Source organism: Canis lupus, chromosome 33, assembly GCF_011100685.1.
Source record: "Canis lupus familiaris isolate Mischka breed German Shepherd chromosome 33, alternate assembly UU_Cfam_GSD_1.0, whole genome shotgun sequence".
NCBI lineage: Eukaryota > Metazoa > Chordata > Mammalia > Carnivora > Canidae > Canis > Canis lupus.
The window spans coordinates 27,236,037-27,263,588 of record NC_049254.1 but is presented as its reverse complement, the minus strand read 5'-3'; the positions used below and the strand labels follow the sequence as shown (position 1 = coordinate 27,263,588).

The 27,552-nt window shown below is 39.1% G+C and overlaps 1 protein-coding gene and 1 long non-coding RNA gene across 2 annotated transcripts in view; one reads left to right on the top strand and one right to left on the bottom strand.

Annotated features, from left to right (window-relative positions):
• The window catches only part of HACD2 (3-hydroxyacyl-CoA dehydratase 2), a 111,591-nt gene that overhangs the window by 62,913 nt on the left and 21,126 nt on the right, over positions 1 to 27,552 (top strand). The window contains exon 4 of the mRNA XM_038583056.1: positions 11,950 to 12,038. Within this exon, the coding sequence (XP_038438984.1) occupies positions 11,950 to 12,038 (89 nt within the window). The remainder of the gene's footprint in view (positions 1 to 11,949; positions 12,039 to 27,552) is intronic.
• Positions 21,071 to 24,278, bottom strand: LOC111093817. The gene is made up of 3 exons (XR_005383399.1): positions 23,989 to 24,278; positions 21,550 to 21,752; positions 21,071 to 21,216 (listed from the first exon to the last, which is right to left on the bottom strand). It is a non-coding gene; the product is annotated as an uncharacterized LOC111093817 (long non-coding RNA).

The following is a 27,552-nucleotide window of genomic DNA, read 5'->3' as shown; positions in this document are numbered from 1 at the left end:
GTCTTGACAGTTTTATTAAATCTTTTTTTAAGAGAAGCTTATGATGTAATCTTGCTGTATAATATATATGAAATACGTATATGTGTATTTCAAGGCTACAGTTAACAGTCTGGTCTAAAATACCTGGATGCTGTGGACAATAACAATAATTGGATGGCAATTTGCTGTTGAAATGCTAACGGGATACCTGAGTGACTCATTGGTTGAGCGTCTGCCTTTGGCTCAGGGCATGATCCCAGACTCCCAGGATCCATCGAGTCCCACATCAGGCTCCCCGAATGGAGCCTGCTTCTCCTCCCTCTGCCTGTGTCTCTGCCTCTCTCTGTGTGTCTAAGTCTTTTAAAAAAGAGAGAGAGAGAAAGAAAGAAATGCTAACTACAATATAGAGGTTTGAGAGAGTTTCCATGACTTACGATTGACTCTTGTTCTCTTAGAGAACGGCTTCTAATGTTTTTATGTTTTCATGTTTTTCAAAATGTGTTACTTTTCTATTGTCCTCAGAAAGGTGGGAAATATGTCTCATTTTTTCATGTCTGTATTTTGCTCTCATTCAGAGATTAGAATTTCAGTAACCTCATTCCTAAAGAGTGGAGGCCCCAGAGGTAAACAAATGAAAAGCCTCTGGATATTTGATTAAGTCCTCAAGAAGCTCATTCCCTTCCAAGGTCTCTGGTTCTTCTCTTGGAGCCAATTTATTATTACTTTTTACATGTGAGAACCTCAATTAAGTAGAAGAGCAAGCTGCCAGTGGCAGACACTTTGACAGCTAGCCATCTGAAACAGTAAACTGTATAAAGGACACCTAATAAACTAGAAACTACTACTATAGTCAAAGCCATTTAAAATGTAGGGATATATCTCAAAAAAACCAAGCATCTGGTTCTTTTTCTTTTATGTGCACTGAATTATACAGCTGGATTGTTCTCCTTGTATTCACCACCATAAAGGAGCTCAGTGCCAAGTTTGTGGTCTGCCCCAAAGGCAAGTACACAGGCCCTCTCCGCATCTATTTAGGTGTTAATTTCTCCCATTGTTTCAAGATATTTTTCTTAGCCTTATTTTCCCTAAGCCCAGCTTCCTGCCTTATATTTTTATTATGTATCATTGTGTTTTTCCAGCTCTTCTCAAGTTTCCCTAATACCGGGGAGAGGGGTGGAGTATAGTTTTACCCCAGGGATTTGAGAGTAAAGGCAAAATAGCCTGCCATAAATGTGAAAACTTTTGAAGTCTCCTTTTTTATGTTTTAATGTAAAAATGGATAGTCCCCAAAAAATTTTTCAGGGAAAATCTGTGAACCAGGATGATGTACTATGTATATATGCTGTGGCTTTTCTCCTAAAATAGAATTGCTTATATAGGGGTAAAATTCCAATGAAAAATTCTTTGAATTCTTCATGTAACACAATGCTCTTAGTATTGACTCTACAGCATAGCCACTTTTTCCTCCAGTATTGAAATTGTTTAGTCTTTCTTCATTTGAATGTTAGATAAAATAATTGGTTCGCATTTAGGATCTGTGTTGAATGACTCTTACACTGTTTTTGAACAGTAAATAGAGAATAGAAAATAGAGAGGAGAATTGCCCTTCTGTCAGTCTTTCTTTTTAAAAATTAAGGAAAAAAAAATTTTTTTTAAGCCAGTCATCTTCCTTAAGTCCCACACCCCTATCCTTTTCTTCATTTTGGCCAGAAATATTTTATTTCCCTGAGAAATAAGAGTATTTTCCAAGAGAAAATATTTAAGAAAATTCCTGTTTAAAATTGGAATTAGCTCAGTTTCAGAATTATCTTTTTGCTGGGGCCAAATTTGTAATTTCTCATTAAGAGTAATGATTTTATTATTTTTGAAATCTAATTCATCTGTTTTGTTAGGAGTTCAAACAACGTGGAAAAATACAAAGAGCAAAGTTTACAAATGACTCCAAATTCTACCATTTTATAACTAATCTTCATTAATATTAGATGAATACCATTCTGGAGAGGGTTTCCTTCACATATATATTAAGAAAAGAAAAAAGTAGATGAATGGAAGAATCAAGATAAGTTCATACGGTACATGCTATTTTACTTTAAAATCATTGAGTTTATAAAAAAAAATATAAAATCTTTCTACCGTGAGATATTTATTTAAAATCCCTTAAAGTTGAACAAAAAGTTACCAGAAATTTAGATTAGAATTATATTTGGCTATATTTTAGTTTTAGGCAGTATCTCTTAATTTTTCTTTTTAAGATTTTATTTACTTGACAGAGAGAATACATGCGCACAAGTTGGGGAAAGGGGCAGAGGGAGGGGCAAAAGCAGGCTTTCTGCTGAGCAGGGACCCCCATCTGGGGCTCTATCCCAGTACTCTAGGATCATGACCCGAGCTGAAGGCAGACAGACACTTAACCCATTGAGCCACCCAGGTGCCCCAGTATCTCTTAATTTTATTAGGAAATTAGTATTTTCACTTATTCCTTCCATCTCTTCTTCCTTGGCTCCCATTTTAAAATTATATTACTAATATATTATTGTGGTTTATGAGCATTTATACTATGTACTATAGCTATAATTACCATAATTGTTTAGTCTTTATATTTGAATGGATTCATTGCCTACCCTGGGCTCTCTGACCATAACTTCTCCATTCCTGATTCTTTATTTTGATTCATCTCTTGTTTGGCCGAATTTTTTATAGCATGTGTTTCTTAAGGTTGGTTGCATAGGCATGTGGCAAGTTCTTTCATATTTAGTGATATTTACCTTTTGCCATCATGCTAGAGTAACATCTTGGCTGGGTATAATATTCTTGAACATACTTTCTTTCCCTCAGAACTTTGTAGTGTTGCTTCATTGCCTTCTGACATTGGATGTTGCTGTGGAGAAGTCTGAAGCCAGGCTGATTTTCTTACTACTTTGTAGGTAACTTGCTTTTTTTTTTTTTTTTTTTTTTTGTCTAGATCCCTGAAGTATTTCTGTAACCAAGAAATTTCTTTTTATTCACTATCAGTTTTTTTCTGGAACACAGTGTATTCTTTTCAGAGCAAATTTAGTTCTTAAATTTCTTGAGTTATCCCCCTGAATATAGTTTCTGTTCCATATATTCGCTTCTCTACTTTGGGGATAACAATCATTCTTTTGTTGGATTGCCTTTGTTTTCTGTAGTTTTTTTTTTTTTTTTTAAAGATTTTATTTATTTATTCATGAGAGACACAGAGAGAGACATAGGAAGAGGGAGAAGCAGGCTCCCTGGGGTGGGAGGGGGCCTGATGTAGGACTTGATCCCAGGATCCTGGGATCATGACCCAAGCCAAAGGCAGATGCTCAACCACTGAGCCACCCAGCTGTCCCTGTTTTCTGTAATTATTATCTTCTTTCCAGTTGTTTTAAATTTTTACTTTCCCCTAGATGTAATGCATGCTTTATTATCTTCTTTTCTTATATTGCATTTGTATGATTGCCATGCCTCTCTATCTTTCTGAAGTGGGAACAGCCCTGTGTGGCCATTTTATTTGCTTTGATATGGATGTTACTGAATTCTCCCTGACTACATTTCCACAATGTTTATTCAGTTGTTTTCCCCTCTGAGCTGCAATTTAGGATTGGAGTTTTCTTGTTTTACATATTTTTGTACATGCTGAGGACATAGGGCTTAGAAGATTGCATAGATATTAAGACATACAGTCTCAGTAGTTAAAGCAGCACGTATATGTATTGATGAAGAAAGGTCTTCAGGATATTTTTTAAGGGAAGAAAAGCAGAGTATAGAACAATGTATATAAAATGCTGCCCTGTTATGTAAGAAGTTTTGGGAAAAAGGATGTATGTGTCTTTATACGTTCATTTACATACTTGCTGTTATATACCTAAAATAGATCTCTGGAGTGATAGACAAGGAATTAATCATTAGTTGCATATGGGAAAGGCACCTGAGTGGTAGTAGGATGGGATTGGGTGGAAGACATTTCTCTATCTTTTCATACTTTTAAATTTTGAACAGTGCAAATGAATTACTTATTTAATAATACATGAACTCTTCCTTCCCTTCTTGAGATTTAATTACTCCTTCTGGGATTCTGCTACCTCATAAAAAGTCTGTCCCATTCCCACAGGGGACTTTGTGCCAGTCCTCCAGGTCAGTGTAGGACCGGAAAGACTTGGCATCTATGTGGCGGCTCCTTGTTAGTCACATCCTCCACTTTACTGTCACTTTCCAGCCTCCATGTCTGTCACACTCCCCTCAGAAGTTTGTGTTTCTCTCCAAATCTGAGCCTGTTGGTGAAAATTCTCAAGATTGTGTTGATTCACCAATATCACTTTTGGGAGATAGGGATAGTAGGAGGTGTGCAATAATCTTTCTTTTTTTAGCTAGAACTTTTAAAAATATATGGCATACAGTTGTTACCCCATTCCTTTTTGGTTGCTGCTGGTGAGTGCTGTTTTTGTTATTGAATGTTCCTGCTTTTAGTTCAGTGGATTTAGTATTGGGGTAGGGAGATTCTGGTTTCACTTGCCATCACTTACAACTTTGTGTCGCTTGCCTTGCTTTGGTCTGGCCTCCATTTGCCATGTATTCCTTGATGGTTGGCTCCTTTCTGGTTGTGGGCTCCAGCTGAACACTATCCTGCTCTGCTCCCAACCTACTGGACTATACCTGACTTTCCTAACCAGTCTTGGTCATAAGTGGCTTATCTCCTAAGCCCACTAACCTCATCCATCTGAGGGCTGTCCCAAGGAGGGAGGATTTCCAGTGCTACCCATCTCGGCAGGGCTTGAGGAGTCCTCAGAGCACCCTGGTTCTGGAGAATCAAACTGACTGCCAGATTGCCTTTATACAGCTTTTGCTTAACACACACATGCGCCAGCAGGCACACACACACACACACTCCACACATATAAATGCCTGTGTTTCTTTTATCTGCCAGTGTTTTGCTTCAAAAGTTCATTGCCCTTTCAACATAAATTCCTATAATTATTTCTCAAGTTAAAACCTCATCTTGCCAAAGATGTGCACTGCTGTTAGAGAAACTTTTCTGAAACCAAGAAGTGTCATGCCATTCTGTTTACAAATGTTTAGTTGCCTCACATCACCTTCAGAAAAAAAGTCCTAAAAATAAGAGCTATCCCAAAGCAAATTAATTATAGCCTGAGAGTGTAAGTTCTCAGGGCTAGGAATGAGGGCAGGGACATACCTCATTCACCATTATTATCCCCAGCATGGAAAGCAGTACTTGGCACAGAGTAGGTACTCCAAAATTATTTGTTGAATTCAATTAATGAGTAATAGATGCCTCGTAAGTCAGTTTTTTTTTAATGAATTTGATCTGGTGATGGCTTACTAGTGATAAGATTACAGAATCTCTCCTTGTCTGAAAACAACCAACCTTCATAATCAACAACCAAAAATCTGCGGTATAGGTAGTTTTAACATACTGTGTCATCGAACATGAGAGACTCCTAACTCTGGGAAACGAACAAGGGGTAGTGGAAAGGGAGGTGGGCAGGGGGTTGGGGTGACTGGGTGACGGGCACTGAGGGAGGCACTTGACGGGATGAGCACTGGGTGATATGCTATATGTTGGCAAATTGAATGCCAATAAAAAAAAAAAAACACTGTGTCATTATGTTCAAATAAGGGATAATGGCATGATAAATGCAATCACATTGGGATTGATTACGAGAAGTCTAGAAAAGAAAGAGGATCCATCCTGTCTATACTTCTCATTCCACAAGGATTTATGATAATTTCCACATGAAACATAATAAGGTAGTATGTTTCAGATTTGGCTTGAAACTTTCTGACTACCATGTTACAAAGGGCAACTGAGAATATGACACTGTATGTTAACTGCACTAAAATTAAGATAATATAATAAAAAAGGGCAATTCAGTTATACAATTCCTATCAGATTGGAGAGGTGTAAATACTTCTCTTTTTTTTTAAGATTTTATTTATTTATTTGACAGAGCATAAACCAAGGGGAGAGGGAGAGGGAGAAGTAGACCCCTCGCTGAGTAGGGAGCCCAATGCAGGGCTCCATCCAGGAACCCTGAGATCATGACCTGAGCTGAAGGCAGACACTTAATGACTGGGCCACCCAAGTGCCCCAAGGCATAAATATTTCTTAGCATTGATTTCTAAGACAGACTTCCCAGTAGGGTTTTATGTAAGGGACTTTGAGTGATAGAGTGTATATTAGACTACATACCATTCCTACAGCAAATAATGATTTTTTTTTTAACAGCTCCTCATGAAATCCAGCTGATAATAAAACCAACTCAGTGATAGCAATTCTGTTCAGAGCAAAAATAATATGGTCCATCTATGTGGTCTTCTTTTGTTGATCTGGCTTAACTCCAAGGATAAACTTGGAGATCCTGGCCTTCAGATGGTCTTCCTTATATAAAGGGTCCTTCTTTCTGCTGGTCTTTTGACTGGTTCAGTAGGGCAGACATTTTGAGTTTAGGCTGTCAGGCTAATGCCAAAACTTCTATTTGCAGGGTGACTGGTTGAGGTAGGTTCATATGCCACAGACACCAAATGAGAGTTGATATGAATGACATCGTTTGGGGGGAAATTCAGGTGCCTGAATAGGCAGTTTCCTGAATAGGGAATTTAGGAGCACCTGCAGGCAAAGCCAGAAACATCTCTGTATCAAATTAGAAAGCATTGATCAGCTTTTTATTCCCTAACTTATTAACATTTAAATTTACTGGCTTTTTACTCCCTGACTTACTAAGATTTAAATTTACTATTGAGGGTAGGCTAAAGCATCCAGGCTTGTATGCTGCTGGTGGGAGTGTATATTGATACAAATGTTTTGGAAAGCAATTTGGCAATGTATTTCAAAATCTTTAAAGGCATTCATAGCATTTGACCTAGTAGTTCTACTTCTGGGAACTATCCCAAGGAAATTATCCTTTAAAAAACTTTTTTTTTCTAAGCCTCAGAAATTTTTAAGTATTATTCGTAATACTTTATTACTTCATTTATAATATCAAGAAATTTGAGCAATTTAAATGTCTCACAGAAGGAGAATAGATAAACAAATACATTCCACTTAAAGGAATATTATGACTCAAGTTAAAATATTTTGAGGAATATGTTGTAAGAAAATTTCTCAAAATGTTAGGTGAGAAAAGCAAACTACAATGAGTATAAACAATAGAAATTGAACTATATTTAAAAATATAGGGATGCCTGGGTGGGTGGCTCGGTGGTTGAGCGTCTGCCTTTGGCTCAGGGCGTGAGCCCCAGGCCCTGGGATCGAGTCCCACATCAGGTTCCCCTCAAGGACCTGCTTCTCCCTCTGCCTGTGTCTCTACCTCTCTCTCTCTGTGTCTCTCATGAATAAATAAATAAATCTTTTTAAAAAGTATATTTAGAAGAAAAGAATGGTGAGAAATGTACTTAAGGAATAGATGTTTTTGGCTATTAAAACTTTTAAGAAAAAAATAAAACTTTAAGAGAAGCAATAATAATTTTTAATTAGCACTTTCCAAAGGAAGACATATAGTAAGGAAGGGATAGTTATACACCCAGCTCCACTAATTGCAATATTCACCCCTCACAGCAACCAGATCCCTTCACTGAAGTCACACTTCCTAATAAGCACTGTGATTTCCACAGGAGAAAAAAAGTGCCCCAAGATGAGGATCTCTAAAATGCCAAGCACTAAATAAATAAATAAATAAATAAATAAATAAATAAATAAATAAATAAAATAAAATGCCAACCACTCAGTTATTACAAAGGACTGTGCTTCTATTGTAAGTGAATAAAATGACATGTTGGTTTATTAACTAGACTTCTCTGGATTTGATTAGTCTCGGTCAGTCTCCCAGGAGCCTGACTTTTGCTCATGAATGGGATAGAATTAGTTTTTTTGGACTTGGAAATCTGAGGTCCAGATCCTGGACTTCTTGATTCCCACCAAAATATATCAGCAACGCCGGAGTGCTGGTCAGCCCATTAGCAGTCTAGCCCATTGTTTCAATGGCAAAAGAAGAAAGCAGAAATAAAAGGGAAAATAATATTTTTATGTGATGAGTTAGTCTTTGAGTTAAAAAAAAAAAAACAAACTAGAAATCCTTTTTTCTTTCCTTAAGCAGCAATTGCTTAATACCTCACTTAGGAAAGCCTTTGATTATGCATCTTTAGTTTTTCTGGTAATGTGATCTATAGTATAAACTGGCTAAGTGTATTCACTTAATGTTTGGCTCACTAATTTAGCTTCTTTAGCAGTGTTACATATTATCACCAGGCTTTGTGCTTATTAATTCATATAACATTTTTATTTTTTTAAGATTTTATTTATTTATTTGACACAGAGCACAAGCAGGGGTGCAGCAGAGAGAGAGGGAGAAGCAGGTTACCAACTCTACAGGGAGCCCGATGCGGGGCTTGATCCCAAAACCCCGAGATCATGACCTGAGCCAAAGGCAGAGGCTTAACTGCCTGAGCCACCCAGGCACCCTATTTTTTTTTTTTTTATAAAAGCTTTACTCACATATAATTCACATAAACAATTCACCCATTTAGAGTATATAATTCAGTATTCAGAGTTGTGCAGCCATCATCACAATCCATTTTAGAACATTTTCATCACCCCATAAAGAAACCTAATACCCATTAGCAGTCATTCCCACTTCCCTCCTCTTCTTCTAGCCCCAGGTAACCACTAATCTACTTTCTGTCTCTATAGTTTGTCTATTCTGGACTTTTCATATAAACTGAATCATGTAACATGTGATCTTTTGTCACTGGCTTCTTCAATCTCCATGTTTTCAAAGTTCATGAATATTATAGTATGTATCAGTACTTCATTTCTTTTTATTACTCATTACTTTTTACTTTTATTTACTTTTATTTCTAATGTTCCATTGTGTAGGTACCACATTCTATTTATCCATTTGTCTGTTGGACATTTTGATTGTTTCCAGTTTGGGGCTAATATGAATGCCACTATGAACTTTCACTACAAGTGTTTGTGTGGGCATATGTTTTTATTTTTCTTGGGTACATATATACCTAGGAGTAGAATTGCTGGATCATATGGTAATTCCATATTTAACATTTTGAGGTGCTCTCAGACAGTAGCTACACCATTTTATAATCCTAACAGCAATGTATGAGAGCTCCAATATCACCACATCCTTGCCAGCACTTGCTGTCTGTAATAATGTATCTGATGATGGGGCATCAGGGTAGCTCAGTCAGTTGAGTGTCTGCCTTAGGCTCAGGTCATGATCCCAGGGCCCTGGGTGGGATCAAGTCCCACATCAGGCTCCCTGCTCAGCAGAGAGTCTGCCTCTCGCTCTCTCTCTCTCTGCCCCGTGCCCCTGCTTATGCTCTCACTCTCAAGTAAATAAGTAAAATCTTTAAAAAATAATAATGCGGGATCCCTGGGTGACGCAGCAGTTTGGCACCTGCCTTTGGCCCAGGGCGCGATCCTGGAGACCCGGGATCGAATCCCACGTCGGGCTCCCGGTGCATGGAGCCTGCTTCTCCCTCTGCCTATGTCTCTGCCTCTCTCTCTCTCTCTCTCTGTGAGTATCATAAATAAACAAAAAAATAATTAAAAAATGCATCTAATGATTATAGTCATCTCAGTGAAGCATATCTCTATATGATTTTAATTTGCATTTCTCTGTTGACTAATAATTTGAGCATCTTTACATGTCTTTATTATCCATTTGTATATCTTCTTTGGAGAAATGTCTATTAAGATTCTTTGCCCATTTTTTAATTGGGTTGTCTTTTATTATTGAGTTGTAAGAATTCTTTATTTTAGGGGCACCTGAGTGGCTCAGTTGGTTAAGTATCCAACTCTTGATTTCAGCTCAGGTCATGATCTCAGGATTGTGAGATCAAGGCCTGTGTCAGGCTCCAAGCTGGTCATAGAGCCTACTTAAGATTCTCTCCCTCTGTCCCTCTCCAAAAAAAATTTTTTTTAATTCTTTTTTTTGGATAGAAGTCCTTTATTACATACAGTTCATGGATATTTTCTCCTATTCATATGTTGCCTTTTCACGTTTTTGATGGTATCCTTCAAAGCATGTGAGTTTAATTTTGATGAAGTCAAATTTATTTTTTTTCTTGTGCTTTTAGTGTCATAGCTAATAAACCGTTGTCTAATCCAAGATCACAATATTCACATTTATGTTTTTTTCTAAGAGTATTATAGTCTTAACTCTTACATTTGGGTTTTTATCCATTTTTCTTTAATTTTCTTGTATATGATATAAGGAAGTGTTCTTTTTTTTTTTAAGAGTTTATTTTTTCATGAGCGACAGAGAGAGAAGCAGAGATATAGGCAGAGGGAGAAGCAGGCTCCACACAGGGAGCACAATGTGGGACTCGATCCCAGGACCCTGGGATCATGACCTGAGTCTAAGGCAGATGCTCAACCCCTGAGCCACCCAGGCACCCCATAAGGAAGTGTTCTAACTCCATTCTTTTGTATGCGGCTGTCCTGTTGTCCCAGCACCATTTGTTGAAAAGACACTTTTTCATTTAATTGTCTTGGCATCCTTGTTGAAAATCAAGTAACTATAAGTGTGAGGATTTATTTCTAGACTCTCAGCTCTGTTCCATTGAGCTACATGTCCATATATTTATTCTTTCATTTGTTCTACAAAGATTTATTGAACATCTTGACATGTCCGTGTTACTTGCTTTTGGGAACTAAACCATCTCTCTTCAAAGCCCAAATCTTCAAGAAACACATTCTAACAGGATCTCACATCCCTTTTTCTTAATGAGATAGGAAGTGATTTCCTTTTGTAGGCACACCCATAGAGACAATTTTATCTCTGATTTATACACAGTCTTTTGACAAGTTGTCTGTTTCATACATGTTCAGAAGTCTGAATGTGTTTTAAAAGGCTTGGAAGAATGAAAATTGGTCTGGGATAGTTCAGTGGCTGTATTGAAGATGAGGTTAGTTTTAAAGTGGAAGGATGATCTGCAGCCCTGGTGAGGGTTCCTGGCAGGTGTGGAATGGCCCACTTGCAACCTGAAACATCCAGGATGTTGGTAAGCGTAGTTGCTGCTAGCATTAAGGTGAGAGAGAAACCCAGAGAGGTAGGGGTGGAGGAGCTGCTGGACTGTATACCCATAATTCTTCCAGATTCTACTTTGGGAGCAGTTCCTTGCCAGTACAAAGTTATAAGGAGAAACTGAGGCTTACAGATAATGGCTTATTGCTGAGTTTCAGGTGACCTAAAGGAGACAAGAGTCTTTTGTAATGGTGATGGCTAGTCTCTACATAAGGATTGTGATTGTGCGAATTGAAGGGATAAGCCAAAGAAATTTAAACTTAGCAGAACTTAATGATTATCTAAAATAAAGATGATTGCAGTGTTACAATTTCAGGAAATTGGGAGGATAACTGTACCAATGCTTACTGTAATAAACAAGGCGAGAATGGTTTATAAAACTAGTAAACTTTAATATTCAAGTGAATTAGGAAAGGTAATTTAACCATTAGGTAATACATCAATATACAATATAGATAGGACATAAGAAATGCATAAGAAATTTGCTAGATACAAATACAGTTGATTTCCCTACAATGGGTGCCTGTTCCTTTTTGAAACCCAATTGTAAAATGACCTGTCAGTGTCTTAATTTTAGAGGTTAAGCAATGATTTTGTTTTCTCTATACGATAAATGTAAAATGTATTGCACTTGGCCAGTGACTTTGAAAGGCTTAAGAAGGGTACTGAGATTCCATGGTGTGCTGTTGCCATTAACAATGTTATAGTTTTGGGAAAAAAAGCAATATTAGTGTTTTGGAGGAAAAAAGGTTTTAATATTGACTGTATTAAAAAACAGTTTATGTAAGTTTCAGTTGCTCAAGATAGTTTTATAGCTAAACATTAAAATTGAATGTTTCAGAAAATTATTACGTGTTGAAACTTGGTACAATATACATTTATTTACCCATCCTAAAATTTCTTTCAGGAATTGTTCCATCTTCTGTTGTCCTGACTTCTTTCCAGGTGATGTCAAGAGTTTTTCTGATATGGGCAGTAACACATAGCGTCAAAGAGGTAAGTGTTTTTACATAAAGTAAAGTAATATCAGCAGCGCTAGTCAACTTTTCTATCTTACGTGTGTGTTATGGCTAAAGATGGAACTCTAGGTCACATCAGTATAGTCCAAACAAAATGCAAAGTCACTGAAGGAATTGGGTTACTATTGGGAAACATACTCCAAATATGCAGTGTTATTAAAGAGAAGACTGGTTAAATGATAAAGTCCTGTCATCCTAGTTCCTATAGAGATTTGGGCAATGTGGACGTGGTTCTGCAACTCAGTTATATTTTGGGGGTATCTTGTTTGTATCCAGTATACTAAACTGGACATCTGCATCCATATATAATGGGACTACTGGGGGAGTTGGGGATATTAATTCAGTCCAGGGCAGTCCTCTTTGTAGGACCAGGAGAAACAAACTTGTTTCCACCCTGCCCATGAAGATGAATGGAATTCCCAAATGTGCTGAGTCTAGTGGCTCTGGAAGGGGAGTGCTCTTCAGGGGACCTGGGGTGATAGGCCCAGGGATGCTGGGAGAAAGCCAGCATTACCATCAGTATGAATCCACAAATAAGCTTTCATTTTCTAGTATGGGAGAAGGGGATTATTTTCCTGTGTGTATTTTGCTTTTTATAAGTCATTTATTTCTTGTTAATGTCACCTTGAAGCAGAATACCTGTAGCCCCCAGGAGGATCATTTTTCAATTTTTCAGTCCCAATCACCAGCAGTATTGGAATTTTGGGGCTCGTGAAATGTGCTTATCCATTAGCAGCATTCTTTCTGGTGTATTCATTGTATTCTATTCTTCCAAAACCCCTGTCAAAACATTTTGTTTTTCGGGATTTATTTTGACAGTTTCATTTGTGTTTCAGCTGATGAGGTGCTTTTTTTTTTTTTAGCTTTTTATTGGCATATGATATACATACAGAAAAAATGCACATGGCTAATGAGTTTTTAGCCAAAGCTGTTTAAGCTAAGTTATTATTTTTGTTACATCCATACGAAATTTGCTGATCCAAAGGCCTTTTTTAAAAGCTCTCTCATTTCTCGAAGATGTTTAAGCTTTATGTACAAGAAAAATGTAAAAATAATCACATACTTTTTAAAATTTTTATTTTAATTCCAGTATAGTTAACATACAGTGTTTTATTAGTTTCAAGTGTACACTATAATGATTCGACAATTCTGCACATTACTCAGTGCTCATCATGCATGGATAAGTGTATTCTTCATCCTCTTCACCTCTTAATCCTCTTTACTCATCCCCTCTCTGATATAACCATCTATTTGTTCTCTATAGTTAAGAGTCTATTTTTTGATTTGTCCCTTTCTCTCATTGTTTGCTTAATCACATACTTTTTAAAAAGTGATCTCTCTTTTTTTCTTTAAAAAAAGGGGGGGGTTTAAAAAACCAGGCACATAAATCCTTTTTTAAAAATTTTTTAATTTAAATTCAATTTAGTTAACATATAGTGTATTATTAGTTTCAGGGGTAGAATTTAGTGACTCATCAGTTGCATATAACATCCAGTGTTCATTACATCATTACTTACAATTCCATATAACCTCTTCATTTCAAAGTTCTTTCTACAGATCGTTTTTAACCAGTATTTCTTTCTCCCTTAAGTATTTACACGGTTTCTTTTTTGTTTTAACCAACAACGTATAAACTTCCTGATAGTCTCAAGTGACCTAAAGTTTCTTTCTGATAGGAACTCATCTATATTCTTAAATAGGTAATTATGTACTTTCAGTAACTTAATATGAGGCACATGAAGACAGGGTCTTGTCAACTATGAGCATGTGGTTGTTTTGCCTAAACAATCAGATATTAATTGTCCAGGTGCTGATGCTCCAGCTGATAGATTACTTATGGCCTTTGCTTTTTCCTCCTCTCTTCTGCCTCTGTGATCACTCTTCTCCTTTTCTCCTTATTAGCCTCTGGCAAAGGGAGTAACAGGTAAATCTTAAATGCTTATGATTCAGGTCAAGCGATTCTGTTCACCATATTACTAGCAACATTTGCCAGGATTTCCTAGGCAACCAGTAAGACTGCTTGGTTTAGAAGCTGTTAACTGTCTATGTGGATTACAGGTACATGGACCTGGCTATTGTCCTCAGTAACCATACTGCCTGACAGATGCATGGATTTGACCATTTCATATGGTTCACATATAGTGTCATATTTGAGCTTTGCAGTAAGTTGTATACTTGTTACATTTACATTTTCAAAATTCTTTCTCTGTAGCCACTTACCCAGTTTCCACTATAATTGACATATCATTTTCTTAAGAACGTGGTACAGTTAGTTTTGTTGTCTTTCTGCCACCTCTTGGGGCCTCTTCTTTTCACATACACCCTATTAATTTGTTGACTTACTCCTTTCTCACATAGTTAGGATTCAGTGTTTCTGCTGTTCAGGGATCATAGCTCTTTTCTCCTTGTTCACCTTTTTTTTTTAAACAAAACTCTCAGTATTTTGTTTAGATAGTTGACCCCCCTCTTGCCATGTCATCAATAAGCCTGTTGCTGTGGCATTTCAGAAGCTAGTCTGCTGTCTGTCACCTGTTCCTCAGCCCCTGCTCTTGCCCAAATGCTATTTTTCCTGCCTTAGAGTCTCATATTAGCTATAATTCACTATGTTCTGTATAACATTACTTATGGCTTCCCTGCTAAACTTCCATTCTTCTGTTTTCTGAAACATCATTAAAATATCCTGATTTCTCTTATATTCAACTCTATTTACTTTAATGGTGACAACCATGTAACTAACACATAAGGAAATTGATGTCAGAAAGAACTGCTTAATAAAATATATCTCACTTTCTCATAGTAATGTTCAAATTCTTTTCATACTACTCTACTTTCATTCTCAGTTTCTTTTTATATCCTATTCCCCTCTAGAGTGGACAAGAATTCTTCACCTTCATTGAATTACATTTGGATTTATACTCTTGCTGCCCCCTCCTCTCTGGCCTTCACATGTTTTCCATGCTCATTTCCTTTGTTTTTCTGTAATTGTATATGGTGTGCTAGGGTATGGCTAATATACCTTTTAAGACTAGATGTTACTTTTTTTTATATATGAGGTATATTTCCTTTTAAGAGGTCTTATGGGACATGCATCTCACTTGTCATTTTAATTCTCTACCCATGGAGTGCTGGTCACATAAATGGTGTCATGTACATCGTAGAACCAGAAGGTGACCAGATGGTTTTCTATTGTGGTATAAAAGGACCCACCCATTAGTTAGTGTGACATCTTGAGTGTCAGGATATCAAAGAAATAATTGTGGTCTCTATTGAAAAACTTTTTCATATCTAAGCATAGCAAATAGCCTACCCACTTTTTTCCTTTTAAAGAGAGCACCTATATGAGCATAGTAAAGCTTCTGAAAAATGACAAGCTCAGGGTGGAAGGTAGGTTGTAGGAATCAGCAATTCTAGATGACCTCTTTCCTTTAGAATTTTCCCACCTGTGTCCCAGGCTTGAACTGGCTCCTTCCCCATCCTCTACCCAGGCTCACCGCTGCTGCTGCCGCTGCCACATCAGACCACCATGGATGGGCTTTTTCTCCTCACACTCTGAGTCTGTCCTTTGTCTCCTCATTGAGCTGAAACAAGACTGCCATTTTTCAAAGTGAACTGCAGTGAAAAAATGGCACCCTCTATCCCTCACTATAACCCCCTTCAAAAACAGACAAGTTCATAGGGCATATATTCTTCTTTTGTCCGAAGTAGCTAAGCTGAGCCCCAGATTCCATGATACACAAATGAGCCACTGTGCCTTTTCCTGGCCCAACTCTCTTTGAAGAAGCCACCCAAATCCTCATTGGAGTTCTCAGCAGAAGATCACTGTGTTCTGGAGCAGAAGTCCCTCATCCCCAACGTGGGCAGTAGTTGAGAAGGAAGTTGCTGGACTCTCACTGTGACTTTACCCAAGTGCAGTGAATACCCTTTACAGTCCTACTAGTGATAGCTTGCATAAAATAAAGCTATACCCTTCTCTCCTTTCTTCCTCACCCTCTGCCACCAATGAAAAAAGGAGTGTTTTCCTGCATTCTTCCAGAATGTTCTGTGAGTTCTCCTGATTTTACTAGTCAGCTGTTTCCCACCTCCCTTGGTATGCTACTGGGCCTTGTACCAATCTGCCATTCTTGCCAACTTCTCACAAAAAGCTTGCAATTAGTGTTTAAGAAAGTAACCTCCAGTTTTATCATTTTATTGATTTTTATTGGATATGTTATAGCTTATAGAAGGCTTTATTAAGGTATATTGTGCTCATTCACTCTTGATAGCCACTCTTGTAGCCTCCAATTAGAGGTCAGAAGCTAAAGAAGCAAAGTGACTTCACAAATCCACCGTATGAGAGAGCTGGAAATGGACTTCTGATTCCAAAGTCTTCCCACTGTATCAGAGTTTCCTTCTCACCATTTAAATTGTGGTGTAAACACAACTTCATTTTTGTGTGCTGACCATGCTTTGTCTATCCCGTATGGAGTGGAAAACCCCCATCTCGGACCCAGGAACTCACGCCTCTAAAGCAGTTCCATCATGCCACGTGCATGCTGAGGTGGCCTTCTCAGTCAGGTCAATCACCTGTCTGTGTGTGAAATGCGCACATGAGCTCTGGGCGCTCGTCTGCAGCCCTTTCCCCACTTGCTCCTCGGTTGTTTAGTGCTCCAGTGGCTCTGTGATGAATCCCTCCAGTTAACTAAGCTTTCTCCTTGAAAGTTCCAAGACTGTTTTTCTATTGGGGTTTATGGACTATTTGGAACAGAAATACCCAGAAAACTTAGGAAAAAATGCACGTTCCAAGTCCCACCACACACTTGATATAGAATCTCTGGGAATAGAGCCAGAGAATATCATTGTTATTAAGTTCCTGAGGTAATTCTATGAATTCTAAGGTTGGACAGATACCCTAAGATACCATATGTTGTGCTGTAATTTTAATTGACCTTCTCTTTTCACTTCATATTTCTACCTCAGTTACTTGAAGCCTAACCAGTTCTCAGCATTCTTTTCAAGTCCAAGAGCCATGGTTTCAGTCTTGAAGAAGGAAAGCCCTAGGGCTCCCTTATACTGCTAAGTAAAGGCACTGTGGAGTTTCTGGACCTTTTTCCAAAATACAGTCTGCTGAGCTGAGACTCACGTGCGTGTCAGAGAAAGCCTGAGAGGCCCACCTTGAAGGCAGTAGAAGATGGGAAGGCAGAGCATTAAAGAAGCAAAACTGTCTTTCATTTGTTCTTAAAAGAGAGAATATGGTATCCTGCTGCTTCACTTTGGAGTGGGTTCTGGGATGGGCTTGATCCTGGCCATGCGCTTCATGTTGCTTGGCCTCAGCCAGCAGGCAGATTGTTGAGGAGGCCATTCCCACCTGAGGAAATATCACGCAGACACTTCGCCTCCTGGGATTGATCAAGAAATGTCGCCTTCCTTGGACAGTTTTATTATTCTCTACATAATTAGAACTCAGAATAATAGAACTTGGAGGCTTAGTGTGTGTGAGGAGTTGATGAGTCTTGATTTTGACACTTATCCTGCAGCTGCAGACAAAAGGCTTCACCATTCTGGGCCTTGTTTTTCTCCTTGTAATGTGAGTATCTGTCCTGCTGATGTCATGGAGTTTTTGTGAAAGTGAAATGAGACGGGTTTGTGGAAACAGGACAGCGGTATTCAGAAACCAAGTCCTCTAGCCTGCAGCTCTTGCTGAGCAACTTCTGAAAGCCTTTGTAAAGTGGTTTCACCACAGAAGGAATGCTCCTTCGTTCATAGATGAACAGTTTTCTTTTTCTTCCTCTTCTCCTCTTCTTTTTCACTCTTACAGAAACTAAAATACGAAGTAAAGTGACACCCTAACTCCCACACTCCTCATCCTATTTTGGTCACATTACAGGTTTTTCTTCTCTGCTGGGTTCATAGCGTGCGCGTGCTCTTTGTTACCTCTCGAGGCTGCTGCTTCCGTTAGTGTGTCCTATAGCGGCACATGCTTGTTGTCGTCCCTAATGGCTATCTGTGAGCATGGTGTTTCCATGAGGCAGGAAGGGCGCCTTCTTAACCTCATGAATCAGATGAGGAGCTCAGTGCTGTGTCTGGGGCAGTGTCCCTCCTCAGGCTCTCTACTTGGACCAGAAGCCATGCCGCTCTGTCTTCCAGCACGGCACCCTTACCAGAGTGACATTTCATCTTAGCAAGGACCATTGGGATGTGTTTAGTATCTTGTACCCCCTTGAATGCTGAATGTCTCAGAGTCCCCATCCAATTCCATCTATTCCCTTACTTTCTATTTTAAATATTTCTGTAGGTGGATTTGCATCACCTTCACTTTTAAAATTAGCACCTCTCCTCAAGGTAGAAAGCCTCATTACTTGATTGTTAATCAGACACTGTGAAACTTGAGACAGGTCCTAGACAGAGACAGCCATCCTGTGTGGCCACTTCCACAGCTGTCAGTAACGGGCATTCGAAGACGGTGGTACTTCCTCCTGGCTAGGTGGTTCATTCTGCTGCTGCCTATATTTAGCACAGATGATTTTGGCAAAATCAGACTGCCAGTTTTTCTCTCAGTGTTTTTCTGTCTGTCTCTTTCCAACATTTTCTTGAGCTATGTATAAAGATTTTTATTTCAAGATACTGGAAAATATTTAGATTTTGTAAGTTCAGTTCTGCCGTCCATGTTGCTTCTTTCTCCCGTTGTCGTAGTGCTGTTGTAACCCTTGCAAAATTCCACTGGAACTCATTTGTTCAGAACATACTATACTCTGACGGTACCATCCTTTGATAGTTAAGTCAGTTGTGTTAAGACAAGAAACAGTCAAACCTCTTAAATCAGCCAAGCCAGTGTTACCAACACTTCCTGCGGAACACAGCCCCCTTTGTCAGCTTATCATTGAATAGGTTCCAAGTGCAACAAAATCAGGAAATTGGTTTCATTTGTCTTTCATGTTAATCTTTTTCTCCTCCAGGCTCTCTTCCCCGTGGTGACCCTGCCCCACAGACACCCCTACACTTGAAGCTTCTCAGGACCTTTTCTTCTGCTCTCTCACCCCAAGGGCTAACACTGACATCCACCATTCCTAGTTGTCACTTCTGGCATGAGAGGGAACAGTTACATTAGGCAAATGCCCCAGAAGGCTGCATGGTTATTTTCATTTGAGGGGAGGATCTCACTCAGGGGAGGAGGAGCAGCGGCCAGACCTGCCCTAGCCTACCTCGTTGCAGACCATCCTGGAGGCGCCCAGTCCTTTCAGACTTGAGCACTGGTGACTTCCTTTTCCTCTGCCCCAGAGCTTCCAGATCTTAGGTTTTCTAGTGCATTGTATAGTTCAGTTAGTCTTTTTATATATTATGCTAAAGTCCCCTTTCCCCTTAAAATTGGTGTTCTGGATGCATCAGTGTGGTGGCCTACATTTGCTCCTATTTTTGGTAATGAAATTTCTGACAAATTTATTGTTGGAATGCATCATCTTCAAGCATTAGACAGTTCTGTACTATTGGGTAGTATCTTAATCTATGTATTGCTGCTGCTTGCAAATAGTAGGAAGCCTGGTTAGAGCCAAATCTGGTTCCTTGCAGTCCTGAGATTAACAAAGATGCTTGACTCCTGACATTAGAAAACCGTCATGGAGAAGGAATGAGAATGAAGGAAGGAAAAAATGGATACCTTGGTTGTGAAATAATTTCCCAAATAAGACCACGAGATTTATTTATGGGCTGGAGCTTACATGGTTTCAGCTTTGTTACATGGCATCAGTTTGAATTAAAGAAGCACATGGGGAAGCAAAACTACGTCACAGAACTGTGCTGCTGAGCTGTATTGTCAGTGGACAGTTACCAGGAAGTAAATTCTGGCATTCAAAACAGTTCTTATCCATGGTTTGAAAATGAAATGCAGTAAGGTGCTTATGTAGATTTTTTATTCCAAGCCTAAAAGGGGAACTTTTTTGGTTACCAAAATTTGTCTTTTAGGTATTTTCTCTTCCCCAGCACTGTTTGGTAGAACTATCTGCAGTGGTAGAAATGTTGTTGAATACCACCTGTGTTGTTGAATACCATAGCTACTAGCTATATGTAAACACACTGAACCCTTGAAATAGGTTAGTGTGACTGAGAAACTGAATTTTAATTTAATGTAATGTAATTTACAATAGCTACATGTGATGGGAGGTTGCCACATTGGTGCAGCTGAGAATTTTGCCATTCTCTTGATTTCAATCAATTGGATTTTCATATACTTGATCTCGTATGTACATGACTGTGTGTGTATGTTTTTTTTTAATTTTAATTTAATTTTATATGTGGGGCTTAAACTCATGATCCTGAGATCAAGAGTCTCCTGCTCTACTGACCAAGCCAGCCAGGCACCCCTGACTGTGTGATTTTTTAAAAAACAAATAGTGGAAAGAAGTTTATATGGTATACTTGGTATGCTGTGTTCTTTAGATCAAGGGTTTTTTGGGTTGTTGTTTTTTAACACTTGAGATTAAATTGTTATAAAAATCCTACCTGCAGATTGAGGAAACAGTGTGGATGATATTCTCTGTTGCAGAGAGAGCAGGTGATTAGCTGGTGAGTCAGAAGGCCATGCGGGCCCCACCTTTCAGAGCCTGCAACTTAGCCTCTGCAGTGGACTCACCATGATAGCATGTCCCAGGTTTGCCCTTTTTGAAAACCATTTCATAACCCTTTTCTATCCTATTTGAGGTAAAAGGTGTCATAGAAGTACAGTCAACATTATTATCCCAGTGAGCTCAAAGATTCTCATTTCACACTATAAAAGTGAGATGATTGACATGCATCGTGAGCATTGCTAAAATATGTCAGCAAAGTCAAGGAAAGTTAAAAATTATTACCTATAAATTGCTTTTAAAAAGGTGTGTTCCACAGTACAATGAGTGGCATTTCTAAAGCATTGATTAATATTCATTTGAAAACTTTTAATACGTGGGAGGAGGAACTATATCTTAAATTACCTTCTCCTTTGCCAAATCAGCCTTTTATATACTGTAGCTTTTCCAGCATAACTTTATTTTTAAGCATGAATATGGAGTATGAGATAATTTAATTAAAGATATATTTATTGACAAGAATACCAGGACATTCAGCCTTCTGACAACTGGCCTGCACAGTGAATGCAGCAGATAACTGGTCTCATTGGGAGTCCAACAATGACGGGCAACTCCCTGCTCCTATGAAATATATACACAATGCATTTTAGTTTCTTCAGGGAAGAGGGTTCAATAATGTTTCACACTTAGTCCTATCAAGAAGTCAGGCACCTCTCATTACAAGCTGTGATGCATCACAACTAAGATCAAGCATATTACTAAGTCGTCTGCATTTTCCAGAAAGAGGACCCTTTTCAAGTCTGAAGTGAAATCCTGGTGCACTTCGGGAATTTGTAAGATGTGACTTGATGTACATGTGCAGATACGTGTGGGTGCATGCTGAGAGTATGCTTTGCATTTTAGAAGTGGGGTGGGGGAGAACTAATTATCAGGCTTGATGCATTACAGACTTACCTTTTGTTTTCTTCAGATTGCCACCATAAACATTTGTTTTTAACAAGAGGAGACTTGGCATCTTCTCCCCTTTTCCTTATTTTGTTCTGTCGAAAAATGACCAGAATAACCAAAAACTTGAAAATTGTACGTCTCGTTTGCGTTCTGCATTTGGTGCTGGACTGTTAGATCAGGTTTAAAGAATCTTTTATTGAGGTCATTGCCTAAAAGAAAATTATGTTGTAAAAGCTAATCAAGCTAACCAGTTTTTTAAGTAATATTGTATAGTTTTTAAAACTTCAAGCCTTTCAAAATGTTACATTTGTGTAGCACTTTAGGACCTGTGCAGAAGCTGTGAGCTGGTAGCAGATGTCTATCCCACAGGTGGGTTTGAAGGGAAAGTCCAGGAAAAACCCAGCAGCTGGAGGATGTACCTCTCACAAGAGCAGAAGTGCTCATCTCAGCTAGTGATTGCCAAGTGTTATGCAGTACGAATTTTTTCAAAGAAAAGGTAGAAATCTAGATTTTTTTTTTATGTGTAATCTCCCAGCTATAAAAATTGGCTCAAATATCTTTAAAGCACCATACAAGCCCAAACAGAACATCTGTGGTCCAGGACTGTGGACCACCACTGCAATATTTCTACTCCAGGAGATGGTATTTATAGCCTTTATTTTTATTTTCTGTCTTATTAAAGATTTTGCCATTATTAAACTGTTATAGAACCAAAAGAACTATGCCATTTCACGATACCGTATGGCCAATTTTGTGTTCGTTTGACATTTAGGTTTCTGACAATAATCAGTCCTCTTCCCTCTGAAGTGTTGAGTAGGCACACTGCATTTGAAGGTTTGGGGGCAGACAGTGAGGGGCAAGTATGCTCCAGGTCTCCCTGTGGGATTGCAGTAAGTAACCTACTGCTGTGGTTCTAGACTAGATTAGACCTATAGAATCCAGGTTGGGACTGCCTGTGATCCCATTTCTGATGAGACCTCCACGCTTGGGTTGGGATGAAGAAAATAGTTGCATGAAATGATAGGCTCTTTGGAGGTGAAAGAATCAAACAACTCTGGAAGAATCCTGGAAAACCTTAGCAGCAGGAGGTCCATAGACATCCCAGAGTTGGTAGAGGCATTTGAACCTTCAAGTTGAGGGAGGGGTGGCATCTCTTTAGCAACACTGGAGCAAACAACGGAATGCAAAACAACATCAAAACATTGTCTTGGTAATTAAGCCACAGAGGTGGCCATCACTGAGTCACAGCATAGCTAGCAAAGGTAGTAGGAACTTAATAATTATTTGTTGAATTGAATTTTTCTTTTCATGGAATAATAACAACTGTTATTTATTAAATTGCTAGCACTTTACTAAGTACCTGTATGTTTTTCTGATCCTACAACAACCTTGCAAAGGCATATATTCTCCTTTTCCTTATGAGGGAACAGAGGCTCAGTGAAGGTAAGTAAGTTGTCTCAGGACGTGCAGCCCAGAAGTCTGAAGGTCCCTGATTCTAGCTAGAGCGGTACTGATTAGAGAAGAGGCTGGTTAAGGAAGTTACCACCATCCTGTCATGTTTTCTAGGAAATAGGCTGACTACATGGCAGCATTAAAGTTGGGCTAATTGGGGACATTTTAGCATTCGAATCTGCATGTCTGACTTTGTCATGAGTACAGCATTGATTGAGTGTTGCTTCGTGTTGACTGCATGTTTATACATTTTTTTCGTTGCATGTTCAGAAAAGTTGATTTCATAACCAAGAGTTGTTTTAGTAGGCCCAAAAACATTTGACTAGGCCATCATCTACATCAAAAAATAGTCCTAATAGTCCTTAGTTATTGTGTTGTCATGGAAAGAATTTTTTTAACCAGTTTCCTTTGTCATTTTAGGTTGAAAAAAATCTATGTGGATGCACATTTTTCTCTCCTTTAAATGAGAAAAAATATTAATATTTCTTTATAATGTAACACATTTTCCCTGGAAAAGGGTATAGTATTTTCTGGTTTATTTACTATATATATACCCTATCAAGGATTTTTAATAAATGCTTAATCATAAAGGACACTTTACACATGAATTGTCATTTGAATAAGACTAATACTGATTCAAACTTTTTTTAAAATCACCACATGTCAATATTTATTACATTTTAGTTCTTTTGTTATCAAGGATGAAATTCCCTTTTAAGTAGATAACTAAATGAGTTATATTTTTGTTTAAAAACTTTACTAAAGTTATGGAAAGGACCAGGATTGTCGTCACAATTGTCCTATTCTCCAGCCCAAGCCCTCAGCTGACGTCACCAAGCAGGCACCAGCCCTGACCCCCGGCCTCATTCTCACTGGGGAGCTGCCCTCCTCACCCAAGGCTGTTCCAACCAAGTCAGAGAATATGCGGGCTTGGACTGCAGACGGGTCACCATTTGTTCATTCTCATTCACTCAACAAATATTTATTCAGTACCTTCTACGCTCCAGCCATTGCACGAAGCACTAGGATACATGAGAGAAGGAAACCTATAGGTGCCGTCCTCACAGTGCTTCCCCCATAGCCCAGGAGCAGAACTGAGCAGACAGCAGTGCCATAGGGTAGGATAACGGCTAAGGCAGAGGAAGGACAGGGCGCTCCCGGCACCTGTGGTCACTTGTTCCAGTCTTCCCCGCCGGGTTGTGTCTGTTCACGGAATAGTCTTGGGGACCCAGGGAATACATACATAGTGCTTAGAATGGGGTGTGGTATTTAGGAAATATACAATAACTGTTAGCTGTGTATTCTCTATGATGTCATCTAATCATGTCACAAAATTTTAGTGACAAAGTTCTATGCAGCTGTTTTGAATTCTTTTCTGTGTCCTCAGGTCCAAAACAGATATAATTGACTTTTCACATAGAAATGAATGTTTTTTTATACTTATTAAAATAGTCTCACAGTTAGCTGGCGAAAATTTATACATAATTACTTTGATCATACTTAAGGAATAATTAGCCCTGCAAATGGGAGTTATCATTATCTTAATCATTATTATTATCCTAATCTAAAGCATTTATTAAAAATTAGATTTTGGGGACGCCTGGATGGCTCAGCGATTGAGCGCCTGTCTTTGGCCCAGGGCATGATCCTGGGGTCCCAGGATCAAATCCCACGTCGGGCTCCCTGCATGGAGCCTGCTTCTCCCTCTGCCTGTGTCTCTGCCTCTCTCTGTGTGTCTCTCGTGAATAAATAAATAAAATCTTTAAATAAAAAAAAATTAGATTTTGGCAGCTCTTGGGTGACTCTATCGGGTAAACGTCCAACTCTTAATTTCAGCTCAGGTCATGATCTCAGGGTTGTGAGATCCAGCTTCACATCGGGCTCTGTGCTCAGTGCAGGGTCTGCTTGAGAGTCTCTCTTGCCCTCACCCTCTGTCCCACCCCCATCCCACTCTCATGCTCTCTAGCTCTTTCTCAAATAAATCTTAAAAAAAAAATTTTTTTTTGCCTTTTAATTAAAGCTAACCCCTCCTCAAAGCAAGTTTCTAGACCTGCTTTCAAGGTATTTACCATCTAAGACAGTATAAATTGAGAAGCAGCATTAAATATATTATTCCTTCACAAGTTACCCTCTCTGTGCTCTTCTTTATATGTTTTTTTTTTAAGATTTTATTTATTTATTTATTTATGAGAGACAGAGAGAGGCAGAGACACAGGCAGAGGGAGAAGCAGGCTCCCTGCATGGAGCCTGACGTGGGACTAGATCCCAGGTCTCCAGGATCACTCCCTGGGCTGAAGGTGGTGCTAAACCACTGAGCCACCCGGGCTACCCCTTACTTATATGTTTTGTCATAAATCTTCTTATATCTTTTTGTGGTCATATAGCCTGCCTCTTCGAGCAGATTCAGAGGCTTCATATCAGAAACAATATATCTAGAAACTAAATGTTAGTTGTATTTGCTCCTGATTATGCCCCCAGAAAAGTACAAAAACTCAGATTCTCCACCTCTTGGCATTTTTACTGCATTTATTCCATTACCTTCTCTTCTGTATTTATATACCCATTCTCGTCCTTTTCTGCACCTTGAAAGCAGGCTGTTTGCTGTCTTGTCACCCCTAAAAACTTAAGTTCATGTTATAGACATTCTCCTCCATCACCTGCGGTGGAGGTGATGGCTTCTATTACCTTCCAAATACTGACACAACACTGCTGCCTCCTCTACAGGCCCCATTCAGATTTCACTAGCTGCCCACTTTTTTTTTTCCCCATTCTAGAATGGCAGACATTTACTAAGTATTTCTGTGCTCCAGTTATTGTGCTAATCACTAGAATACTCAGGGAAAGGAGAGACATGTTGCTATGGTATTCCTGCCACATACGTGTTACATTTAGTTGTCAGGTCTCTTAACACACATCAGCCTCAGAGGGCTTCTTAGTCTTGCTCTGTCTCTCATGTCCTTGACACTTTTTAAAGAGTACAGGCCTTAATTTCTATAGGGTGACCCCCAATCCACATCCATCCAGTGTTCCCCCATAACCAGTTCAAGTCATGTATTCTTGGCAAGAATACTACAGAAATGGTGCTGTGCTCTTCTTAGGGCATCACGTGAAGTGGCAGTGCCACAACTACCCATCGTATCCCAGTAATGTTGACCCAAATCACCTGCTCCTGTCGGTGTCTGCAAAATTTTCCCACCTTCCAAGTCACCACCTTCCCCTTTAAAAAAAGGGGGGGGGGGTTATTTATTCATTTGAGACAGAGTACGTGCACATGAACAGGGGGAGAGGCAAGGGGAGAAGGAGAAGCAAACTCCCCCCTGAGCTGGGAGCCTGACACAGGGCTCAAACTGAGGACCAGAGCTCATGACCTGAGCCGAAGGCAGACGTTTAACCATCTGAGCCACCCAGGCGCCCTACCATCTTTTCCCTTTTTATTGATTAGTATTTTGTGGGAATGACTCCCACCTATGTCAGCCACCTCTGTTGTGGTTACCAGATGATGCTCTTCTATTTCTGTTTCCTCTTTTACATATATTAGGTGGCTTCCTGCTGTTAGGAATAACTTTCCTTTTCTCCCATTTATTTATTCATTTCTTTATTTCATTTATATCAGTTTGGACTCATGAGTTCCTATGCAATTCCATGGATTATAACCTGTTATTTACTTTGATGCTAAAATTATCTGTGATTTGGCCAGTGGGAACTCTTTCTTCTTGTCCTTTTGATATGTCTCCCTCATCCCTCATTCATTGAACATCCCTTTACTTTCTGACAAAAGAGATTTCCAGACATCTTGAACTTCCCCAGCCCCAGCCGTGGAATCAGCCTTTTTTGCCAGGGAGCTCTGGTTCCTTTCAGTGGGAGATGGTATTTAGGAACGAAGATCTGGGTAGCTGAGGTGCTTCATTTCATGCTACTGGGGTGTTACTGCTTCTAGGTCCTCTCAGTGGAGAAAGCTAGGAGATACACGTGCACGCGCGCACACACACGCACACACACACACACATGCATGTACTATGCATACATATATACTCATACACACATACATCTAAAAGTATTTATATAGCTCTGTGTGGGTGTGCATATGTATGTTTAATTATGAGTTCATACAGACTCCTCCAGTTATAATCCAACACCTTAGTGTTGTTTCTGGCATCTTCCTTCCATGTTTGTAAATACCTCTCCAACAGTAAGAAGCCCTTTTTTTTTTTAGCATATTGATTTCTTTGCTTAGTTTACTCATTCCATATAACTGATTTCCCATCCCCCATCCACACTGGCCATCGCTTCTGCCCATCACTCTTGTCTCTCCTCCACCTCCCTATCCTTGGTTGCCTAGCCTCTGGGTCACACCTGTCTGTAGCTCCCCAACCTTCCCTCTTCTGTCCATTCCCTTGGCCTCCAGGCCCACTGGTCTTCATGTCCACATGGCTCCCTACCCTTTACCACCTTGAGCTTTCAGCCCCCATGCTGACTCCTCCATGAGAGGAAGGGAAAGAGACACTTAGGTGAATCTTAATGCCTACCCAGAGACAAATTTGAAATGATTGGGATGAT